The sequence below is a fragment of the Ranitomeya imitator genome, chromosome 10 (genome assembly GCF_032444005.1).
Source record: "Ranitomeya imitator isolate aRanImi1 chromosome 10, aRanImi1.pri, whole genome shotgun sequence".
Taxonomy (NCBI): domain Eukaryota; kingdom Metazoa; phylum Chordata; class Amphibia; order Anura; family Dendrobatidae; genus Ranitomeya; species Ranitomeya imitator.
The window spans coordinates 89,417,195-89,442,107 of record NC_091291.1 but is presented as its reverse complement, the minus strand read 5'-3'; the positions used below and the strand labels follow the sequence as shown (position 1 = coordinate 89,442,107).

Sequence of the window (24,913 nt, the reverse complement as noted above, 5' to 3'; positions counted from 1 at the left end):
GTCACCGCTCTGCTTTCCGGCTGACCGACGCTCACAGCCAGTACAGGAGGAGTGCAGAGCACAGCGCCGGGGACAGACAGCGGTAGGTAAGTATGTAGTGTTTTTTTTTTTTTTTACTTTTACGCTGGGCTGCGCTTAGTAACCCGATGTTTACCCTGGTTACCAGTGAAGACATCGCTTTTGATCGGTGTCACACACGCCGATCCAGCGATGTCCACGGGAGATCCAGCGACGAAATAAAGTTCTGGACTTTGTTCAGCGACCAACGATCTCCCAGCAGGGGCCTGATCGTTGGTTGCTGTCACACATAACGATATCCTTAACGATATCGTTGCTACGTCACAAAAAGCAACGATATCATTAACGATATCGTTATGTGTGAAGGTACCTTTAGGGACTAAGTAAAAAAAGGAAAAAAATGTAAACATTAAGAAGAAAATAATAAAGTATGGAAAAAAAAATGTCACCAGTAAAACACTATTTTCTGAAAAATGAAAGTAAATCAAAAGTACACATTTGGTATTGTCATATAAAACTGTACGATAACTTATACAATGAACACTGTAAAAAAATAAAAACACGATAAAATGTAGCTTTCTCATGATGCAAACACACAAACAAATGGAATAAAAAGTTATAAAAAAACTGTATAGAAAAAAAAAGGGTATAACAAACTCCAAGGTCTTTTTCATGTGTGGCCCATTTACCTGGCAGAGTTTGAAACGGCTGGTGTAAAGGAATAATAAGAAGGATGAAATCTGGGAATTAAGGGTGCAGTCAGACAGCTGTATTACTCGCACGAGGATCATATCGCACTCCTTGGACTGGCTGTCTGTCTTGTGACCTGAGTGTGACAGTTACATAGAAATACATGCTGTCAAGCTCAGTTCAGGAGAGCCGACGGTCAGTCAGAGGATTGCGATGCGATTCTTGCGTGACTGATACGGCTGTGTGGCAGCACCTTAACATGAAGCCTCAAGGGAAGAAAACAGGTGTAACATTTTCCATTCCTATGTGAGTGGTGGATTATTTAACATTATTGATTATAAGAGGACGCCTGAGACGTGTACCAACCACGCTTTGATCGAAGGAGCAGAGTGGTGAAGATGTACAGTACAGACCAAAAGTTTGGACACACCTTCTCATTTAAAGATTTTTCTGTATTTTCATGACTATGAAAAATGTACATTCACACTGAAGGCATTAAAACTCTGAATTAACACATGTGGAATTATATACTTAACAAAAAAGTGTGAAACAACTGAAATTATGTCTTATATTCTAGGTTCTTCAAAGTAGCCACCTTTTGCTTTGATGACTTTAAGAAATGAAGGTCAGTCAGTCCGAAAAATTGGGAAAACTTTGAAAGTGTCCCCAAGTGCAGTGTGTCATGATCCCAATGGCAGGGGATCACTAAAGGACAAGCACAGATACAAACAAGCTCTAGGGCGATGGAACCTGAGCTGACCGCGACCCTGAACCTAACACACAAATAAAAGTAGCCGGGGAACGTGCCTACGATGATCCTAGACGTCTCGCTCCAGCCGAAGATCTAACTTCCCCTATTAGAAGAAACACAGACCTCTCTTGCCTCCAGAGAAATCCCCCACAGAAATAGCAGCCCCCCACATATAATGACGGTGAAATGAGAGGAAAGCACATACGCAGTATGAAAACAGTTTCAGCAAAATGAGGCCCGCTAAAGCTAGATAGCAGAGGATACAAAAGTGAACTGCGCGGTCAGCGAAAAACCCTTCAAAAAACCATCCTGAAATTACTTGAACTCATGTGCCAACTCATGGTACATGAGGAGCAATTTCAGCCCACTAGAGCAACCAGCAGCAAAGAATCACATATCTGCAGGCTGGACTAAAAACCAAATAAAGCAAAACACCAAAACAGGAAAGTCCAAACTTAGCTTGACCAGAAGGTTCTAGGAGCAGGGAGCAGAGGTAACAAGACACACTGGATACATTGATAACCGGCGAGGAAATGCCAGCAAAGCCAGGTTAAATAGGAAACTCCCATATCCTGATGGAACAGGTGGAACCCAGAGACCCAGGAAAGACAAGTCACCCAGTACCATCAGTAACCACCAGAGGGAGCCCAAAAACAGAACTCACAACAGTACCCCCCCCCTTGAGGAGGGGTCACCGAACCCTCACGAGAACCACCAGGGCGACCAGGATGAGCCCTATGAAAAGCGCGAACCAAATCATCAGCATGAACATCCGAGGCAACCACCCAAGAATTATCCTCCTGACCATAACCCTTCCACTTGACCAAATACTGGAGTTTCCGTCTGGAAACACGAGAATCCAAGATCTTCTCCACAACATACTCCAATTCTCCCTCCACCAGCACTGGAGCAGGAGGCTCAAGCGAAGGAACAACAGGTACCTCATACTTCCGCAACAACGACCGATGGAACACATTATGAATAGCAAACGATGCCGGGAGATCCAAACGAAACGACACAGGGTTAAGAATTTCCAAGATCCTATAGGGACCGATGAACCGAGGCTTGAACTTAGGAGAAGAGACCTTCATAGGAACAAAACGAGAAGACAACCACACCAAGTCCCCAACAAGAAGTCGAGGACCCACGCGGCGACGGCGATTAGCAAACTGCTGAGCCTTCTCCTGGGACAACTTCAAATTGTCCACCACATGACTCCAAATCCGATGCAACCTATCCACCACCATGTCCACTCCAGGACAATCAGAAGGTTCCACCTGACCAAAGGAAAAACGAGGATGAAACCCCGAATTACAAAAGAAAGGAGAAACCAAGGTAGCAGAACTAGCCCGATTATTAAGGGCAAACTCGGCCAGCGGCAAAAAGGTAACCCAGTCATCCTGATCAGCAGAAACAAAACACCTTAAATAAGTTTCCAAGGTCTGATTAGTTCGTTCAGTCTGGCCATTCGTCTGAGGATGGAATGCAGACGAAAAGGACAAATCAATGCCCATCTTAGCACAGAACGTCCGCCAAAATCTAGACACAAACTGGGATCCCCTGTCAGAAACGATGTTCTCAGGAATCCCATGCAAACGAACCACATTCTGAAAAAACAGAGGGACCAACTCAGAGGAGGAAGGCAACTTAGGCAAGGGTACCAGATGAACCATTTTAGAAAAGCGATCACACACAACCCAGATGACGGACATTTTTTGAGAGACAGGGAGATCCGAAATAAAGTCCATGGAAATGTGCGTCCAAGGCCTCTTCGGGATAGGCAAAGGTGACAACAATCCACTGGCCCGAGAACAGCAAGGCTTAGCCCGAGCACAAACCTCACAAGACTGCACAAAAGAACGCACATCCCTCGACAAGGAAGGCCACCAAAAAGACCTGGCCACCAAGTCTCTAGTACCAAATATTCCAGGATGACCTGCCAACGCAGAAGAATGGACCTCGGAGATGACTCTACTGGTCCAATTATCCGGAACAAACAGTCTCTCAGGCGGACAACGATCAGGTTTACCCGCCTGAAACTCCTGCAAAGCACGTCGCAAGTCTGGGGAGACAGCAGACAAAATCACCCCATCCCTAAGGATACCAGAGGGCTCAGAATTTCCAAGGGAGTCAGGCACAAAACTCCTAGAAAAAGCATCCGCCTTCACATTCTTTGAACCTGGCAGGTATGAAACCACAAAATTGAAACGAGAGAAAAACAGTGACCAACGAGCCTGTCTAGGATTCAGACGCCTGGCAGACTCAAGGTAAATCAAATTTTTGTGATCAGTCAAGACCACCACACGATGTCTAGTACCCTCTAGCCAATGACGCCACTCCTCAAATGCCCACTTCATGGCCAAAAGTTCCCGATTACCAACATCATAATTCCGCTCAGCCGGCGAAAACTTTCTAGAAAAAAACGCGCATGGCTTCATCACTGAGCCATCGGAGCTTCTCTGTGACAAAACCGCCCCCGCTCCAATCTCGGAAGCATCAACCTCAACTTGAAAAGGGAGCGAAACATCTGGCTGACGCAACACAGGAGCAGAAGAAAACCGGCGCTTAAGTTCCTGAAAGGCCTCCACAGCCGCAGGAGACCAATTAGCAACATCAGCACCCTTCTTAGTCAAATCCGTCAAAGGCTTAACAACACTAGAAAAATTAGTTATAAAACGACGATAGAAATTAGCAAAGCCCAAGAACTTCTGTAGACTCTTAAGAGATGTAGGCTGCGTCCAGTCACAAATAGCCTGAACCTTGACGGGATCCATCTCAATAGTAGAAGGGGAAAAAATATACCCCAAGAAAGAAATCTTCTGGACTCCAAAGAGACACTTTGAGCCTTTTACAAACAAGGAATTGGCCCGCAGGACCTGAAACACCTTCCTGACCTGCTGAACATGAGACTCCCAGTCATCAGAAAAAAACAAAATATCATCCAAATACACAATCATAAATTTATCCAGATATTCACGGAAAATATCGTGCATAAAGGACTGGAAGACTGAAGGAGCATTAGAAAGTCCAAAAGGCATTACCAAATACTCAAAATGGCCCTCAGGCGTATTAAATGCGGTTTTCCACTCATCACCTTGCTTTATTCGTATAAGATTATACGCACCCCGAAGATCAATCTTAGTGAACCATTTAGCCCCCTTAATGCGAGCAAACAAATCAGTCAACAATGGCAAAGGATACTGATATTTTACGGTAATCTTATTCAAAAGACGATAATCTATACAAGGCCTCAAGGAACCATCTTTTTTGGCCACGAAAAAAAAACCTGCTCCCAAAGGGGACAAAGATGGACGGATATGTCCCTTTTCCAAGGACTCCTTAACATAATCCCGCATAGCAGTATGCTCTGGCACTGACAGATTGAACAAACGACCTTTAGGAAATTTACTGCCTGGAATTAAATTTATAGCACAATCGCAATCCCTGTGAGGAGGAAGCGAACTGAGCTTAGGCTCCTCAAAAACATCCCGATAGTCAGACAAAAACACAGGAATCTCAGAAGGAGTAGATGAAGCGATAGAAATCGGAGGTGCATCATCATGAACCCCCTGACAACCCCAGCTTAACACAGACATTGATTTCCAGTCAAGGACTGGATTATGAGTTTGTAACCATGGCAGACCAAGCACTAGGACATCATGCAAATTATACAGTACCAGGAAGCGAATCACCTCCTGATGAACAGGAGTCATACGCATGGTCACTTGTGTCCAGTACTGAGGTTTATTCATAGCCAAAGGTGTAGAGTCAATTCCCTTCAAAGGAATAGGGACTTCCAGAGGCTCCAAACTAAACCCACAGCGATTGGCAAATGACCAATCCATAAGACTCAGGGCAGCGCCTGAATCCACATAGGCATCGACGGAAATGGATGATAATGAACAAATCAGAGTCACAGACAGAATGAACTTAGACTGTAAAGTACTAATGGCAACAGACTTATCAACCTTTTTTGTGCGTTTAGAGCATGCTGATATAACATGAGCTGAATCACCACAATAAAAGCACAATCTTTTTTTCCGCCTATAATTTTGCCGTTCACTTCTGGACTGAATTCTATCACATTGCATTATCTCAGGTGACGGTTCAGACGACACCGCCAAATGATGCACAGGTTTGCGCTCCCGTAAACGCCGATCAATCTGAATAGCCATAGTCATAGACTCATTCAGACCAGTAGGCGCAGGGAACCCCACCATAACATCTTTAATGGCCTCAGAAAGGCCATCTCTGAACTTTGCAGCCAGGGCGCACTCATTCCACTGAGTAAGCACCGACCACTTCCGAAATTTTTGACAATAAATTTCTGCTTCATCTTGCCCCTGAGAGAGGGCCAACAAAGCTTTTTCAGCCTGAATCTCTTGGTTAGGTTCCTCATAGAGCAAACCCAATGCCAGAAAAAACGCATCCGCATTAAGCAACGCAGGGTCCCCTGGTGCCAATGCAAATGCCCAATCCTGAGGGTCACCCCGCAGGAAAGATATAATTATCTTGACTTGCTAAGCAGGGTCTCCAGAGGAGCGAGATTTCAAAGAAAGAAACAACTTGCAATTGTTCCTAAAATTCAGAAAACGAGATCTATCTCCAGAAAAAAACTCTGGGACAGGAATTCTAGGTTCAGACATAGGAGCATGTACAACAAAATCCTGTATATTTTGAACCTTAGTGGCAAGATTATTCAGGCTGGAAGCCAAACTCTGGACGTCCATGATAAACAGCTGGGATCAGAGCCATTCAAAGATTAAGAGGAGGAGGAAGTAGCCAGGCTGCAATAAGGCTAGGCAGCAAACTCTGAGGGAAAGAGAAAGAAAAAAAAAAAAAAAAAAAACTTCCTCAGACTACTTATCCTCCTACTTCAGCCAATACAATTAACACTTTGTTGGCCGGTTATACTGTCATGATCCCAATGGCAGGGGATCACTAAAGGACAAGCACAGATACAAACAAGCTCTAAGGCGATGGAACCTGAGCTGACTACGACCCTGAACCTAACACACAAATAAAAGTAGCCGGGGAACGTGCCTACGATGATCCTAGACGTCTCGCTCCAGCCGAAGATCTAACTTCCCCTATTAGAAGAAACACAGACCTCTCTTGCCTCCAGAGAAATCCCCCACAGAAATAGCAGCCCCCCACATATAATGACGGTGAAATGAGAGGAAAGCACATACGCAGTATGAAAACAGTTTCAGCAAAATGAGGCCCGCTAAAGCTAGATAGCAGAGGATACAAAAGTGAACTGCGCGGTCAGCGAAAAACCCTTCAAAAAACCATCCTGAAATTACTTGAACTCATGTGCCAACTCATGGTACATGAGGAGCAATTTCAGCCCACTAGAGCAACCAGCAGCAAAGAATCACATATCTGCAGGCTGGACTAAAAACCAAATAAAGCAAAACACCAAAACAGGAAAGTCCAAACTTAGCTTGACCAGAAGGTTCTAGGAGCAGGGAGCAGAGGTAACAAGACACACTGGATACATTGATAACCGGCGAGGAAATGCCAGCAAAGCCAGGTTAAATAGGAAACTCCCATATCCTGATGGAACAGGTGGAACCCAGAGACCCAGGAAAGACAAGTCACCCAGTACCATCAGTAACCACCAGAGGGAGCCCAAAAACAGAACTCACAACAGCAGTGGCAAAAACCATCAAGAACTACAAAGAAACTGGCTCACATGAGGACCGCCCCAGGAAAGGAAGACCAAGAGTCACCTCTGCTTCTGAGGATAAGTTTATCCGAGTCACCAGCCTCAGAAATCGCAGGTTAACAGCATCTCAGATTAGAGACCAGGTCAATGACACACAGAGTTCTAGCAGCAGACATATCTCTACAACAACTGTTAAGAGGAGACTTTGTGCAGCAGGCCTTCAAAATAGCTGTTAGGAAACCACTGCTAAGGACAGGCAACAAGCAGAAGAGACTTTTTTGGGCTAAAGAACACAAGGAATGGACAGTAAACCAGTGGAAATCTGTGCTTTGGTCTGATGAGTTCAAATTTGAGATCTTTAGTTCCAACTACCGGGTCTTTGTGCGGCGCAGAAAAGGTGAACGGATGGACTCTACATGCCTGGTTCCCACCGTGAAGCATGGAGGAGGAGGTGTGATGGTGTGGGGGTGCTTACTGAACCAGCAGTATCTTGCAGCGGCATACTATTCCATCTGGTTTGCGTTTAGTTGGACCATCATTTATTTTTCAACAGGACAATGACCCCAAACACACCTCCAGGCTGTGTAAGGACTATTTGACCAAGAAGGAGAGTGATGGGGTGCTACGCCAGATGACCTGGCCTCCACAGTCTCCAGACCTGAACCCAATCGAGATGGTTTGGGGTGAGCTGGACCACAGAGTGAAGACAAAAGGGCCAACAAGTGCTAAGCATCTCTGGGAACTCCTTCAAGATTGTTGAAGACCATTCCCGGTGACTACCTCTTGAAGCTCATCAAGAGAATGCCAAGAGTGTGCAAAGCAGTCATCAAAGCAAAAGGTGGCTACTTTGAACAACCTAGAATATAAGACATATTTTCAGTTGTTTCACACTCTTTTGTTAAGTATATAATTCCACGTGTGTTAATTCATAGTTTTGATGCCTTCAGTGTGAATGTACAATTTTCATAGTCATGAAAATACATAAAAATCTTTAAATGAGAAGGTGTGTCCAAACTTTTGGTCTGTTCTGTACCTTGGGAGAAGTTTTCATAAATAACAAAATAGACGATTGATTCTTGGTGTAAATCAATAAAATTGGTCTTACCACACCCAGTTGGAGTTCTCCAGTCACCCACTGTAATTCCCAGTGCTTGACACACAAGAGCGTAAGCCTGAATAGCTTGGCAAAGGCTGGTGCCATTATCCCTGGCACCACAAAGGTCATAAACACAGCTATGGACAAAGGCGGTGGGGTCCAATACAGTGCCACAATCCCAAAGAGGACTCCCTGTAAGGTTTATAAATCCACAATATTCTGAGGTAAAGTAAAGCGATTCCATTGCTGCGTCACAAGAGCTACAGTTATCTACACAGCCAGAAGAACATTTCCAGTCTGGGTGGTAGACTCTCCAACTCTCTCCTAGATCTATCACAGAGACCGCCAGTCTTCCGTCAGAGCGAAGAGTATCATCCTCTGGATTTTTGTTGTAGTTTCCACACATTCCACAAGTAGAGTTGATGTAAGTTCCTGGGACTGATATAGAGGCATAGTGTTCCCCATCATAAATTACTAATAAACCAAAATCAGTCTCCACAGCTGTCGATAAACCACTTTGATAAATTTTTATGGCTCCAAATTCCAGAATTACTGGAAGAGAAAATATCAAATCGTTTACCTGCAATAAGAGAAGTACAGTATCACATTAAAAAAAAGTGATTGCATCTGAAAGAATCTGTAATCGGAAAACTACATATTGTTCAAATCAAATTTTACAGAAAAAATATTTTTAAAATGGTGGTATTTTTATGTGAGCATCCACATAAAAGAAATCTTGAAATATTGCAGTTTTCACATTGACTATAGTAATATTCCTCTTTCTCTGTAAATATTTTGCCAGCTTTGTTGTTTAACCTTGGGAAGGATGTGCAGTGCCATTTCTTCATCATTAGAAATTAGTATGTAATCTATATTTATTTAGTAATATAATAGCATTACATAAATAAACTGCATAAATACAAAAAGAGCTTTACGGCACTACAAAATTAAGGGGTGCACAAATAGGATACAACGACAATAACATAGAAGAACAAATTTTGGCACTCCCAATTGAGATGCAAAAAACAAAAAAAATTTTTATTGGTATAGGTATATCCACTGTTTGACACTGTGGCCAACACTAGGCCTTCATCAGAAATTGTTTTCAGCTCTTGAAGGATGAAAATGTCAGATACACCTGAGCAAAGAAAACATGGAGAATCCAAGAGGAGCGCTGGAGATATGCATCGCTCGTCCCCAGGGCATGGCAGAGCATATCTTCAGTGCTCGTCTTGGATTCTCCATGTTTTCTTTGCTCAGGTGTATCTGACATTTTCATCCTCAACAGCTGAAAACAATATCTTATGAAGGCCTAGTGTTGGCCGAAACGTCAAACAGTGGATGTACCTATACCAATAAAATAATTTTTGTTTTTTGCATCTCAATTGGGAGTGCCAAATTTTGTTCTTCTATGTTATTGTCGTTGTATCCTATTTGTGCACCCCTTAATTTTGTAGTGCCGTAAAGCTCTTTTTGTATTTATGCAGTTTATTTATGTAATGCTATTATATTACTAAATAAATATAGATTACATACTAATTTCTAATGATGAAGAAATGGCACTGCACATCCTTCCCAAGGTTAAACAACAAAGCTATACTGCATAAATATACACATAGCCAGGGAAAGAGAGGACTTGAACTCCAGCGTCACTTATTGAATGTAGCAATCCTAAAAGTCAATAACGACCCTTTAATGAGACTTGTCACATGACTTAGGATAAGAAGTCAAACCAGAAGCTCCATTTGCAGGCATGTGTTTTGGGGTGTTTTCAACTCATTAGTGAAAAGCAAGAGATCTGATGTGGCTATACTTGATTATCGTTTTCTGTGACCGCTTTCACACAGTATGACTATTTTGCATCCCTATTTTCCAGTCCATTCAGCCTACTCTAATTGTAAAGCAGCTAGCCCATGCAGAGTGTTTTTCATTTGGAGGCGACTGATGGATAAGTACGGTCACATGCCCCTCCATCAACTGCCTTTCTGAGAGCAGGTCACAAAAAGAAAGGAATTTATCCACCACTTCAAATATAATGCAAAATTGTATTCTATTAGTGTTCCATCAGTGAAAACATGATTCAAGGGAAATCAACATTCTCAAATGGATAAATGTATAATCCGAGGAGAAAGTCTCAAGAGAGAAAATTCTAAGTCCTGGTTGACGAGTTTCGAAGTGATACTTCTTGTTCATAACCAAAGGTTAGGCCTTTCCTTAGATTTGGGATCCTGTGCACTCGCGAAAGGGTGAGCTGATCACATCTCTTTTTCCTTTTATTTATTGCTTTCTGAAAGTAGAAGCTTTGTGCAGTCAGTGAAGAAGACTGCTTCAAGAAATGCAGTAGGAAGATGTGTAATTTGTCAAATATTCAAGAAGCTTTAGTTTTTCACTTTAATTGTCCACTTAGAGGGGCCTACTATTATCCTTAAAGTCCAAGAAGAAATAGATCCAAAAGATGATATTGTAACGTAGTCTAAATACATTAGTTGACCTCTGACCTCTCTGCATTGATGGCTCACTTCAAGTGTTTCACATTGTTAGCCAAGACTATTGCCTTCTCTGCTGCAGGTATATGTGATTTCTGGCCTAAACCCTAGGTCACGGATAAAGTTTCCAAGTGCACCTTGTATGGCTTAGAGTTTCAGTCACGTAGACTGCCTGGCTGTGATCAAGACAAGATCATTGACAACCAAGACTCTTTGATAAGATTGCCGTCTCCTCTAGAGTTTTGGGTTCTGATCCAGCTACTGATACCAGAAAGCTGAATTGAAATGTTGTAATTCCTGCAGGAAATTGAGGATAACCTCATATAAACATAACCTCACATTCCTGTGTTTAAATGTTGTTCAGTCCAACTATTCAATAAGTTTTCATTTTTGGAAGGCTCCATTCTAGAATCTCTGAAGGTCCTAAACGAGGTCCCTACCATAGAAAAACAGAACAGAAGTTTTTTTTTATCTTGTAGCTCTTGATCCTAAGTCTTTGGGAAAAATAATAACAATTATCAAACTACAGTAAGTGTTCTGCATCACAGATAGTATCTAAGAATAGTAATGCACTAGGAGGCAATGTCACACTCCTTAAGTGTAAACCCGGGGTGGTCAGGATCCCTTTTACTTTACACCTCTACAGATGCAGTGGCCACTATAGCTGCCACTTTGAGAACACAGGAGATAACTATAATTCCATAACTGGATGATTGCCTGATAAAAGCATCATCAGGGGATGGGTTATCTTCAAATTACAGTCCAGTTATATCTAAACTTGGTTTGCAAAATAAGTTAGGAAAAGTCAGACATCCTTCCATCAAGAACAATGATTTGGTATGCATTTCTAAGAGATTCTCTACCTTCTTCCCTCTCAGTGGGACACACTGTTGGCAATAGAAGGTCTTAGATGTTATGTCAGAAGGTGGAGAGGTAATTCCTTGAGCTTTATGGCACTTTCACACTGTATAAAGAGAGATCTTGAGAGCCTGCGAGATCACAACCTGTAGGGGCTGAATGGTAGATTCTCTCTGGCATTTCTAACCCATCAATCACTCAACTGGAGAAAACATCTCAGAGGTGGAAGGCTGTAGATCCAGCCTCCTTGAATCCTGTTGTGTCCAAGCTAGTTTGGGTGATCAAACTGGGGGAAAATACAATTGCTCATTTTGCTCTTCTACCCAGATAATTATTGTCTCATTAGGTCTATGACATCACGTGATTAAAAACGGACTAGCTGAATCCTTCTAAGCTCTATGTAGAAACAGGAGGTCAATTTTCCTCGCATGAATCATCAGTCAGTGCAAAAGTGGTGGAAGGGAGGAGGGAGCAGCTGGGTCAGGAGTTGAAGAGGATAATTATTTGTGCAATAAAAAGTGACTTCCTGTTTTACATGGAGAAAAGAGAAGAACTAACTGTGTAGAAAGGCAAAATGAGCAATTGTAAGTACACTGTGCCAAATAATATGATGACTGTAATGTTTTAATAGGATAAAACTTTGATGTGAGTGCTTTTTTAAATTCAGACAATATGAAATAAGAAATATTACATCAATAAACACCTGATCAAAACCACTTATAAAGGAAATGTAAAAGATATTGCCTCACTGCCCCAATGCCCATTTTGATGGAGACTTCCCCTGTCTAAGAGCTCTCTATTCTGCCACAACCTGGAGTGATTCATCCAGTCTAATGGTTGACCATCCCATGTACAATGTAGAGAACTCTCTTTTTGCATGCAGACTGAATGCAGTTTGGGTCAAACAGGGTTCTTCAGCCTGGTGTTTTACTCAAGATGTAGATAGTAGCAACCTGCAGATTACAGACATACTAGACTTCCTTCAGATAGAATTTCAGAAAGGCCTAAGTGCATTGTACTTAAAGATCCAAGCACCGGCTATGTCTGTCTTTTTGAGCCTGCCATGTAACCAAAGCCTTGAGTGTATAAGTTTCTTAAAGAGTCTGTTAGAAAGGGACGTACCATCTCTAGCCATGTGACAAAGCTGTTCTTAGTCCCAAAAGTTTCATAGTCATTTAAAGACATCAGGAAGGTTGAGAATTGTTTCATTCTGTTTTCTGAGAGAAGCAAAGGCTTAAAGGCAGCACAGCCAGTCTAATGGCCTCTTTAATACATCTTCCAAAGATAGGCCTGTGCCTTTTAGATCTTTGATCCACATAGTCTTGTTAAAGCCTTCTCTAACTTGCTGAAGAACATTTGATCCCATTGGATAATATCCACCATACTCAAACAGCGCGGCGTGGTCTGGTCCAGTGGGCATCTCTGATCTTGATCTGGCATCTCTTCTCTTCTTACGGTTGCCGTCCTTCTTCCCTGCTTTGTGTGGATAACGCATCCTACTTCATCCACACAGTGTCCTCCATTGCACTCTTACGCAGGCGTTCATCTCTCTGGAAAAGAAATCCAGCTTCCAACAATATCAAGATTTATTGAGGATAAATGCCTAATAGGTGAGCTGGTTTTTCACTATTTTTCCTTGTTCAGTTCAGTTTTTTAACCGTGCACACCGAGAGCCTAAGAAAATAAGTATTTTACTTTGCTAAAACTCTGTGCGCTGGGGCATTTTTTTGTTTGTGGTTTTTTTTGGAAATATCTTTAAAATATGAACGAAAGTCCAGAAAGAGCTCGAAAAGCTGCTCAATTATTTTCAATGGATCAATCCTTAACAGCTGATGGGTCTGAGTCCGACCTTTTCAGCATAGACATTAATAAATTGGAAAAACTTATGATAAGTGAAATGAAAGTATGGTGGGATTTCACTACATTGGACAATTATGTGCGCAAAGATATCATCCCTAGAGGATTGCGTATAAAAAAAATTTCCACCACTATATACTCACAAGAGTTTGTGGAGGAATGGAATTTGATCCTGAGTAACTGCTCTATTCAATTGATGCAATTAATTATGAAATATGAGGACACCAAGCTTAAAAATATTCAGTCAGAAATTAATGACATTAAAATCGGCTTGGAAAATAAAAATATTGCCAAATATAATGAGGAATTAAAAAACATCAAGATATCTCTCTCTAAATCAGAAGATGGTATTATGAGTCGGAAGAAAAATAAATTCCAACGTGATTTGAGAGATTATCAAATGAATCAGGTGTATGAGTGGGGCAGGTGGCAGAAATCAAACAGAAACCCTCGCCCAATTCTCAAACGCACTAATTCCTCTGATGCATCTGAGCGCCGAGTCTCTTTCAGTTCTTCAGACGTGGATTCTACGGATAATGGTTCTAATGAAGTTTGCGCTGATGGAAATATCAATCAAAGTATGGACAATACTAATACTTACTATCGCAAATCAAGAAGACACAATTCAAAAAACGCAAGAGGCGCGGGGGCCGCAAGCACCGCCGGAACTTTCCGAATGGCTACCCGCAACAGGAAATAACATCTACTTTTCAAGGTGATTTTTCTAATGTTTTAAATATTTCTAGTTGTAATCTTTCAGTGGAACAATTGCAAGTTCTTTCTCTGGGACTTAAATATGCACCGGATCAACGGTTTGACCTGTTTCATACATTAATGGACGTTAACAGATTCATTTGTAACCTAACAGTTAAAAGACATTTCTTTGGACAGGAATCGGTTACAACTGTGGGTGTTTCTGCTGTTCAGAACGAATATTGTGATCTCACATTTAATGAACAATGTCTATTGAGAAATTTGAATGATCTAAATAATCTCAATGTATCCATGAATAGAGATGTAAATCAAGCTGAACAATTTAACACCAAAAATCCATTATTCTATCCCATTCAATCGAGAGTGGATTGCATGGACAGATTTCAAGCTGTTATTGAACGGGATTTGAGATCCCTAGATATATCTGTTCAGCAGAAAACATGTAAAGGTAATCTCAATTCGAAGCAGCGCAAAGCTCTTCAAGAAATCAGAAACATGGACGAGATCACTATAAAAAAAGGCAGACAAAGGTGGTTTAATTGTAGTGATGGACACATCGACATACAAAGATCAAATTAATTGTCTGCTCAGTGATAGTACGACATATAGGAGATTGCCTTCAGATCCCACACTTTCTTTTAAGAATGAATTGTTTAGCCTAGTAGATGATGGTGCAGCTTTGGGTATACTAACTAAAACGCATGTGGAATATTTGAAGGTGGGTCACCCTATTATACCTACGATGTACGGCTTGCCCAAAGTGCATAAGGGTACTACACCTCCTCCAATGCGTCCTATTATATCCGGGATGGGTTCCCTTATGGAACATTTAAGTCAATGGGTGGACTCTTTGTTGCAGCCTCTTGTCATGAGAGTTCCAGGATTTCTGAGAGATTCAAGGGATGTTTTGCACCAACTTTCTAATACTGTATGGAGTGACAGTTTTCATTGGATAGGCTGTGATGTCATCTCTCTTTATACATGTATTCCACAGAATATTGTCATTCAAGCGCTTGAATTTCATCTGCACAAATATAGCAATTATACTATTGATTTGTGCAATTACATTATGCAAGCTATCTATTTTCTGATGACTCACAATTATTTTTCTTTTGACCAACAGTTTTTTCTCCAATGCAAAGGAGTCTCTATGGGAGGTAAACATTCACCATCCGTGGCCAATTTGGTCATGTCATATTGGGAGGAATTGTTTCTATACTCGGACTGTAATCCGTTTTTGTTGGATATATTCTGGTATGGCAGATACATCGATGATATGCTCCTTATTTGGAGTGGCGATGTATCTGCCATACCGGAACTTTTGAGTTATTTTAATTCCAATGAATTCAATCTTCGTTTTACCTGTAACACTGATTCACATGTAATTTCTTTTTTAGATCTGACGTTGCGTGGTATTGTAGGTGATGTTATCACCACTTCCACATATTGTAAACCATTGTCGGGTAACAGCATCTTGCATGCGTCTAGTTGCCATCCTGGACATACTATTAAGTCTATACCAGTAGGTGAATTAACCAGGATAACTAGAAACTGTAATGATGCTGGTATTCTCAGGCAAGAAATTGATTCGTGCTGCAAGAGACTAGAAAAAAGAGGCTACACTAATTGGTCGCTTGATAGAGCTAAAAATATAGTGAAAAGGAAAAAACGGAGCGATATGATCTTGCCAAAAGATAAGGAGAGGAATTCTAATCAAAATCAAAAGATATTTTGCTCTATTGAATACAGTCCTCAATATAATAGTATTAAATCTCTTATTCTAAAAAACATTCCTATTCTATATGAGGACGAAATTCTTTCCAAGATTTTGTCTTCAGGGTATCAAGTGGTTGCAAAGAAGGCCACCACTTTATCTGACATTCTTTCTCCCAGTTTTTTCAATTCTGGTAATGTCTCTCGCACCTGGTTATATCATACAGGTTTTTACCGCTGTGGTGCCCCTAGATGCTGAACATGTGCTCACTCTGTTGTTGCACATTCTTTTCATGATAGCGACAACAGACAGGAATATAGAATTCAGCAACTTATTAATTGTAACAGCAGAAATGTGGTATATATGATAACATGCACAAAATGCAAACTGAGTTATATAGGTTGCACTACTCGTACGCTTAAGATCCGTATTTCTGAGCATATTACTGACATTGTTGTCTCTACTGATAGTAATCGCTCCATGTCTTATGCCTCTAAGCATTTTGTTACCTGTCACCAGAGGAGCACAGCATTTTTCCGGGTTGTCGGCATTGAGAAGCTTGCGATGTCAGCCAGAGGAGGAGACTTCAAAAGACGCTTAATGACCGCGTGAAGCTTACTGGATGTTCTGCCTTAACACTTGCTATCCTGCGGGTTTGAATGCTCGTAAAGAAATCATGTTCCACTATTAAGATATCAACATTGTTTAGCTTGTATGTAATGTTCGCTGCACTTGTATGTTAATTTTCCTATTTTTCTGTTATTTTGATGTTTTTATTGTGTATATTCACTTTATGTGTCAGGTGATAGGTTTACTCACTGTGATTTGTCACAGCTGCTATTTAACCATACTGTGATGCATAGTGAGCAGCTTTGAAAAAGAACTCATTGTTCGAAACGCGTAGCCTGCTGATACTCATTCTCCTGTGAACCATGTCATTGGACTTTGGATTTTATCCTCAATAAATCTTGATATTTTTGGAAGCTGGATTTCTTTTCCTGTTTACCTTATCGTTCCACGTGATGACTGCACGGTATCCGGACTTCCCCACAACAAATGCCTAATAGGTGAGCTGGTTTTTCACTATTTTTCCTTGTTCATCTCTCTGCCCTTCAAGGGCAGAGCAAAGTATTGTAGTGCACATGCGCCAGCGCTCTTTGTCCTTTCCCAGTGCATACGCATGAGAGTACTTTGCTCTTGCGCAATGGAGGAAACTGTGTGGATGACGCAGGATGCGTCATCCATAGGAAGCAAGAAGGAAGACGGCGATCACAAGAAGAGAAGAGGCGCTGGATGAAGACCTGAAACGCTGGACCACGCCATCTGTTAGTATAATAAAAGTTCTTTTATGTGCCTTGCAGAGGGGATTGGGGACACATATGCAGCTCTCTACAATGGGCTTACAGGTGGTGGTGCTACGTTATATGGGGAAAACCAGGTAACAAGTTGCCTATGAGTTCACTTGGACTAATATAAAATGCGTTTGTCTTACTAGTACACAAGTGTAAAAATGATCTTATTATTGGTAAGGGAAAGCAGAACACCAATGGTTTTACTCTTATAATCTTTTTTCCTTTTTTGCTAACCACGAAATAAGTACATTCCAAATCCAATAATCATTGAAGAAGTGAAATAAAGAATTGGACTTCTGAGGGAAGAGGATGACGGGTATACCGCCTAGTTCCTGCACATTGTATCAAATCATTATTGCAGCTTAATTTGTCTTTCTAGATTTTGGCAAGATTTGTCAGGGGTAACAGACTGTATTATAGCCACGGCCGTCTCTAAATTCTTTACTGTTCTCTATCGCATCTCTCAGATAATTGACTTGGGGTGTTAAATGTCTCCGAGCTTTAAGCATTTTTTTTTTAAAAGCCCTCTTTGTCTGTTTTTGTATAATCATTTGGTTAGAATTCAACCCACTTTTCTGTTTCTCTTCTGTTCTTGTTACCCCTAATGAACCCTTAAGTTACAGGATGTAACAAAATCACTTTGGAAGAAAAAGCTGGAGCGGGGCCAGAGATGCTAACAGGCTCTAAGTAGAGCCAACTGATTCTGCTTGTTGAAGTAAATTGACAAGGATGTGTCTCAAAAAAGCCTTCATCTGACTTAATGAGCATATTAGAGTAGCGAGCCTTAGGAAGCACAGCCACATATGTACTATGACTGCGGCACGGTATCGGTAAAAACGGGCGTGAACCTCTAATCTGCTGGCTTATTCCATTGTAGGTAATTGTACAGGATTAAACTTCATGATTATGCAAAGGAATGGTCTAGAATGAAACCTTGTGACCATTTAAAGGAATTGTCTAGAATGAAACCTTGTGACCATTTAAAGGAATTGTCTAGAATTAAACCTTGTGACCATTTAAAGGAATGGTCTAGAATGAAACCTTATGACCATTTAAAGGAATGGTCTAGAATGAAACCTTATGACCATTTAAAGGAATTATCTAGAATTAAACCTTGTGACCATTTAAAGGAATGGTCTAGAATGAAACCTTATGACCATTTAAAGGAATTGTCTAGAATGAAACCTTGTGACCATTTAAAGGAATGGTCTAGAATGAAACCTTATGACCATTTAAAGGAATTGTCTAGAATGAGATCTTATTAAAAAGAAACCTTATTTAAAAAAAATGTCTGGGATTTAAAAGTGTTTGAAAAAATGTCCAAAGTCTGAGTAGAACCTTAATGGAAATCAAGTAAAAAAACAGGTGTTATTTTTTAAACTTGGATTTTGCTTGAGAAATTGGCTAATTCCATGTTTTGTTTGACATTCATTCATCTACTGAAGCTTGATGATGATGATGTCTCAATAACACTAACCTTAGAGGAGTTACGGTATCTATTTACGGTAACGGGGCTGTTGGATAATAGAAGAAAGGGTCTGCTTTTCTTTGCAGAGTAAGGTTTAGTTAAGACCTTCTATTTTTACTTTCATCAGAAGTAGGAGATAGAAGTATTCCCAGATATACAGTACCTCTGGCTGAAGCCGCTGATGTATGCCATTATATACGCATATGTGGACCATAGACTCTCATTAGACACAAAGGATACTTCATGGGGAACCCAATCCAAGTTGATGCTGCTGGGCATCAATCACATGTTTCTACCTCTTCAGTCTGATTCAATGTTGCTGGGTATATATCTATGCTCTTCCACCCCTTAAAAGTAAATGCTACTGGCATCCAATCAATATCCTCCCTCTATCTAATGTAATGCTGCTGGGCAGAATTTCCACACCACCCCTTTGGTCAAATTCAGTGCTTCTCTGCATCCATTCTATGATCCGGCTTCTCTGCATCCATCCTATGATCCGGCAAGCAGAGACCAGCTCCACCCCCACAAGTGACGTCAACTGGGGGCCAGCGCTAGTCTATGTTTGCCGGGTACTCTACTTGTAATGCTCACTGACAGTGCGCTCTCTTGTTGACTCTTCACTCATCAGAGCTGGGGAGGGAGTGCACTGTCACTGCGCACTAAGAAGAATAGTGCACACTGACAAGATCCTACTGAGCATACTTCGGAATTGACATCCGACGCATACTCAGTAGAGCAGGGACTAGCCCAGCCCCAGAAATGGACATCACTGATGACACTTTGGTTCACGGTAGAGACGCAGCTCTGTCCCATGATGGCGACTTTTTTGAGTTTCCCAACATGCACTGGGGACTCTCAAATGAAGCATCATCAAACAGGAACAAGGGAAAAAAATAGAGCAGTTAAATAATGTATTAAGGAAATATAGGGAACTTCTACTTAAAGTAAATTAGAAAAAAATAGATAATGACATTAAATAGATAGCGATTTACGAATAAAATAAATGTTAGTTGACCACCCCTTTAAATTCAGAGCTTCCTGGCATCCATTCCCCATGTTTTTCTCCCTCACAAATACATTCTAATCAAATCAGTTTCAAAGTCGCATTGTTGTCGCCATGAAATCGAGTAACAGCTTTACCTATCGCAGATTGGGACAATTTTCGTCTCGGGGATCTGAGCAATTTGTTTTTCATTTCTCCTTTTTTTTGTTGATGAACCTGTATGAGGCTTTGTTCATTTGTGGGGTGAAATGTCAAGTGCTCCAATTTGATAATTAAAAGTAATGAATAAAAATATTTAGCAAAACTTCACTTCGGCCATTTTCCTTTTTGTGCTTCCGTTTTTTCCTCCCCGTCCCCCCAGAGCCATAACTCTTTTATTTTTCTATCCTCATAGACTTTTGCGGGACGAGTTGTACCTTTGATTTGCATCATTCATTTAATCACACAGGGTACTGGAAAATGGGAAATACAATCCAAGTGCTGTGAATTGTGAAGAAAACGCAATTCTGACATTGTTATCTGAGAATTGTTTTTACGGTGTCCATTTTGTGGCAAAAATCATCTTGTAATGTGATTCTCCTCATCAATACGATTATGACGATACTCAAAAGGTCCAGGTTTTTTTAAATTATTTTAGTGGTGAAAAAAGCTGATTTTTTTTTTTTTTTTAAAAATGTGTTTGGTTGTGTCACCATTTTCCGAGACCTGTAAAAATTGTTGTTTTTGTCCGATGGAGCTGTGTGATGGTTTATTTTTTGTGGGGTGAGACAATGTTTTTATTAGTACCATTTTGGGATAGATGTGACTTTTTAATCGCTTGTTACAGCTTTTTTTTTTTTGCAAAAATGCAGTGACCAAAAAACAATTTTGGTGTTCTGGATTTTTTTTTATCGTTGATGGTGTTTACAGATCAGGTTAGTTGTTTTTATATTTTGATAGATCGGACTATCACATATATGTATGTATGTCTTATATCCTTATTTTGGGGAAAAGGGGGGCAATTTGAACTTTTTGTTATTTTTTTTAATTTTTTAAAACTTTTTTTTAAAAACTTTTTACTAGTCCCCTTGGGGACTTGAAGATGCGATTGTCCGATCGCTTGTCCTATATACAGTGATGACACAGCATAGAGCAGAAATCACCATCTCCTGTGAAGCCTGGCCACAGGCAGGGCTTCAAAGAAGCTCTGTGATGACAAGCGTGTGGGTAGTACACAGCCTCACCTGTCGGGTATGGGGCGGGCTCGCTGTGTGACCCCGCTCCATACACCCACTTCCGACGTCCATACATGTACAGCGGATGTTGTGAAAGGGTTAATAACAATATGGGGTGATTTGATTTTTCAATTTTATTTCTCAGCAATAATGTTCTAGCATTATCTTTATAAGCTATGGAAATCTGCGTGCTTTATTGCCCCATTTAATAAAAAGATCTGACATTTACTGTCAATGTAAACTGCCCGATCCCTCTCTTCCCTGGCATCATACATGCTGTATGTTATAAGATGGTCATACAGTCTAGCTGAAAACGTTTCAGCTAACGTTATTCCAATATCTGATCTTGCTCGTTACTTCTTATCAGAGGCGGCGAGAGAGCGCACTGTCACTGTGCAGATCCTACTGAGCATACGTAGGAATTGACAACCGGCACATGCTCAGTAGAGCAGAGACTAGCCCAGTCCCTGAAACAGATGTCACTGATGGGGCTTTGTCTCAGGGAGGGGACAGAGGCTGCGGCAGTGGCCGCTGATGACAATTCACTTGACTACCCAGCATTCACTTCTATTTTCAAATGAAGCATCATAAAAAAAAAAGTTGTAAAAAAATGAAAAATAAAGCGGTTACATAGTGGAGTGAGGGAAGGATAGTGACTCTTTAATTGAATTATATTAGAAAAGAAATTCGATTATGACATTAAATAGATAGGGATTTAGGATTAAAATAAAGGTTAGTTCCAAACCACCCCTTTCATTTCCATCCTATGGACGTTTCATGTCTGGCTGATAATTTATCAGGACTTTTGATCGCTTCGCCAGTCAGCAGGGCTTGTACTAACTGCAGGGAAAGGGCAAACACATTTTTTCTTACATCTACTTAATAAACGGTGTATTTTACTCTGCGGGCGCATAAGCAACTGCGATGGCCATGCCCCACAATTATCTGCAGTAGGAGTGCCATGCGGGGGGCCAGTATGAGTAGCCTTTTATTGATTTAGAAAGAGGAAAGAGGGGTGTCCTTAGAGATTCATAAGTTTTCCAATGAGTCCCCCCATAGGATAGGCGATTATGTACACTTTATCGCTGGGGGTCTGACTGCAGTGAACCTCAGTGATCGTGAGAAAGGGATTTTGGAACTAAGGAGCCAAGATCTGCAGGGACCCATCTAGAATGGAGCACAAGATCACATCCTCGACCTCCGCTCCTTTCATTGTCTATGGGACTGCTCATTGTCTATGGAACTGCTTAAGAAAGCTGAGCACAGCACATAGGGAAAGGGGATAACTATAGCTTACTATTTCGGTTAGAAAGATTATCAGTAAATGAATATAGGGGAAATAAAAATATACGGTACATTTCTATATATTGAATCAGATTAATCAGTAATTGCATGCCATTTTCCTAACATTAATACAGTGAGAAAAATAAGGTTCATTTCTTCACTATAAAGCTCCTGCGCTGTTATATCAGACACTCCTCAATTCCTGAAAAAGTGAGTAGTGGATGCTTTCCTGAAACGGAAAGTACTTGCAAGCAGCATAATACAAAGAATAGCAGGTTTACCCAGAATCCTTTGCAGTAGGCGGAGCTATGCAAATCATCTCTTTCCCCTAAGGTGGCTAGCATGTATGAAAAAGTGAGAGAAGTTTCAGGGTATGTTCCCACATGGATATTCCAATTTGATTTGGGGACAGAAAATCTGAAGCGTATTACAATAATAAAGATTTTACAGAAATGTGAAAAAGACCCTCAGGGAAAATGAACCTGTGATGCGGATTTTAAGTCTATAGCAAGCCACATTTTCACCCGGCATTTCACATTTGCAATGCTTGTATAACTTGTAGATTTCGTAGCGGATTTTGTTGCAAACTAGCTGAGGATACGATGCAAAAAAATCACCGCGGAAAATATATTTGTGAATATTGGGGCTGATTCATCAAGACTGATGTAGCACACGATCGCACTGAAATTGAAGGTACCGATTTCATTAAGAAAATGGCAAAAATTGCAAAATTTTGCACATCTCCTCCACCCCACCCCCCGAAATAAAGTGAGTTTTCAAAGCTTTTAAGAATCGGCTTCATATTCTTGGTCATAGGCCCTGAATCATCATCGCCTTCACGCCTATTTTGTGTCTAGTTTTGTGCCTTTTTTGTCTCCAGCCAATTCATTATTCCACAGTATTTGCACCTTTTTTGAGGTCTATTTTATATGTGCTCGCCTTTTTTCAGCTTTGACTAGCGATGTTTCACCCCGATTCATCAATTGTGACTTTTTAAAAAGTTGTAAAATTTGGCGGATCTTCACTCCAGTCCCCCCTTGGAGAAAGTTTAAGTACACCAAAATTTTGGCCATTTATTTTGCACCAAAAAGTCACCAAAACAGATCAAGAAAGGAAGAAAGACAATTTGCTACTTTCCGACAAATTCATGAATAGCATGTGCTTTTTTTTTAATGAATTTGGCACCAAAAACAGTAACTAATACCACTAGACAAAAATAAAAGTGACTTAAAACCCGCCACAAATGATGAATAGGGCCATAGAGTATAGATGCACCAACGTTCCTCATTTGTCCTCATTGCCAATTTGGAGTTCTGCCTCGTTCCCCGTCTGGATGAATCTGACACACGCTGTTATGGGAGAGATGCTGGTGTATATTATACAGTGCAAAAGTCATTAAAATCTCCCGATGTGACCATAGCAGGGCACCAATTAGCTTTATCACCATTAATTTAATTATTATTACCTTAATTTTTCCAAAACTTTCTTTGAGTATGACAATGTTATATGAGTAGACTTCCACAGAGATGTCTCTCAGCCATGCTACTGAAGACCCTCCTCGGTTTTCATTCTTTGCTTCGATGTTAAAATATGGCAGGTGATTCCCGTGGTTGCAGTTCCGTGCTAGAAGATAAGAACAGGATCCTTGGAAGTGGAAGAGAAGCCCATCAAATGTGTGATAATGAGGGTCTCCGAAGACCACACAAGTACTGCTTTCAACTGGTAGACATTGGAAATATTTCTCCTTTGGTTCACAGACTTCATATGGGCCGCAAATGGATTCCTGGCATGATATTTCGTTATTGAAATCAAGGCAGCGACACCTGGTGGTACAGTTACCATTTTCCCAAAACACTTGTCCTTGGCGCACAAAATGACCTGAGAAGAAATTATTAAGGAAATGTCATTAATAAAATTGTTGTAAAGAAAAATCTGCCGACGTGGCAATCAGACAGAGAAAGTGGGACTTAAAACTCTTGGTTCATAGATCCATCATCTAGATGTATGAATTTTGGAATGGTTTTTAACAATAGTACGACTGATGAAACTTTGAAGGTAACTCAATTTTTTAAGAACCATATTCAACTCGGAAAAAGTAAGATAATGACAAAATTATGGTTGAAAAGGTGTAGTCCTTGAGAAAGATAACATACGGTATACCTATAATTTTGTCCAGAATATCTCACAAATATAAGGAACATTCACCAGGAGGAAATATATATTGCAGTCAACATATCACTTGCAATTGCTCATTTTGCCTTTCTACTCAGCTAATTCTTCTCTTTTCTCTGCTCTATGTAGAAACAGGAAGTCTATTGTCCCTGCATTTATCATTCACCTCTTCAATTCCTGACCCAGCCGTTCCCCTTGCCAGGGACTTTTGCTGTGACTTGTGAAAATTGATCTCCTGTTTCTACCTAGAGCTTAGAAGGATTCAACTAGTCAGTTATTAATCACGTGATGTTATAGACTTAATGGAAAAGAGAGGAATTAACTGGGTAGAAAGGCAAAATGAGCAATTGTAAGTACACAGTGCTGTATAATATGATGACTGCAATATACTGTATTAAGGGGATAAAAACCTTTATGGGAGGAGGAGGAGTGCTTCTTTAAAGGTGTAATCCAGGGCTAAGATATTAATAACCTATCCTTAGCATAGGACATCATTATCTGATTGGTTGAGGTTACAAAATCCCACTCTAACCTGAAGTGAACGGTGTACAGAGCCAGAACA

General features: G+C 40.7%; 1 protein-coding gene across 1 annotated transcript in view; it reads right to left on the bottom strand.

The window, feature by feature from the left end:
* Positions 1 to 24,913, bottom strand: part of LOC138651609 (alpha-tectorin-like) — a 360,891-nt gene that overhangs the window by 171,416 nt on the left and 164,562 nt on the right. The window contains exons 13-14 of the mRNA XM_069741925.1: positions 23,645 to 24,057; positions 8,236 to 8,806 (exon numbers count right to left, since the gene is read on the bottom strand). Of these exons, the coding sequence (XP_069598026.1) occupies positions 8,236 to 8,806; positions 23,645 to 24,057 (984 nt within the window). The remainder of the gene's footprint in view (positions 1 to 8,235; positions 8,807 to 23,644; positions 24,058 to 24,913) is intronic.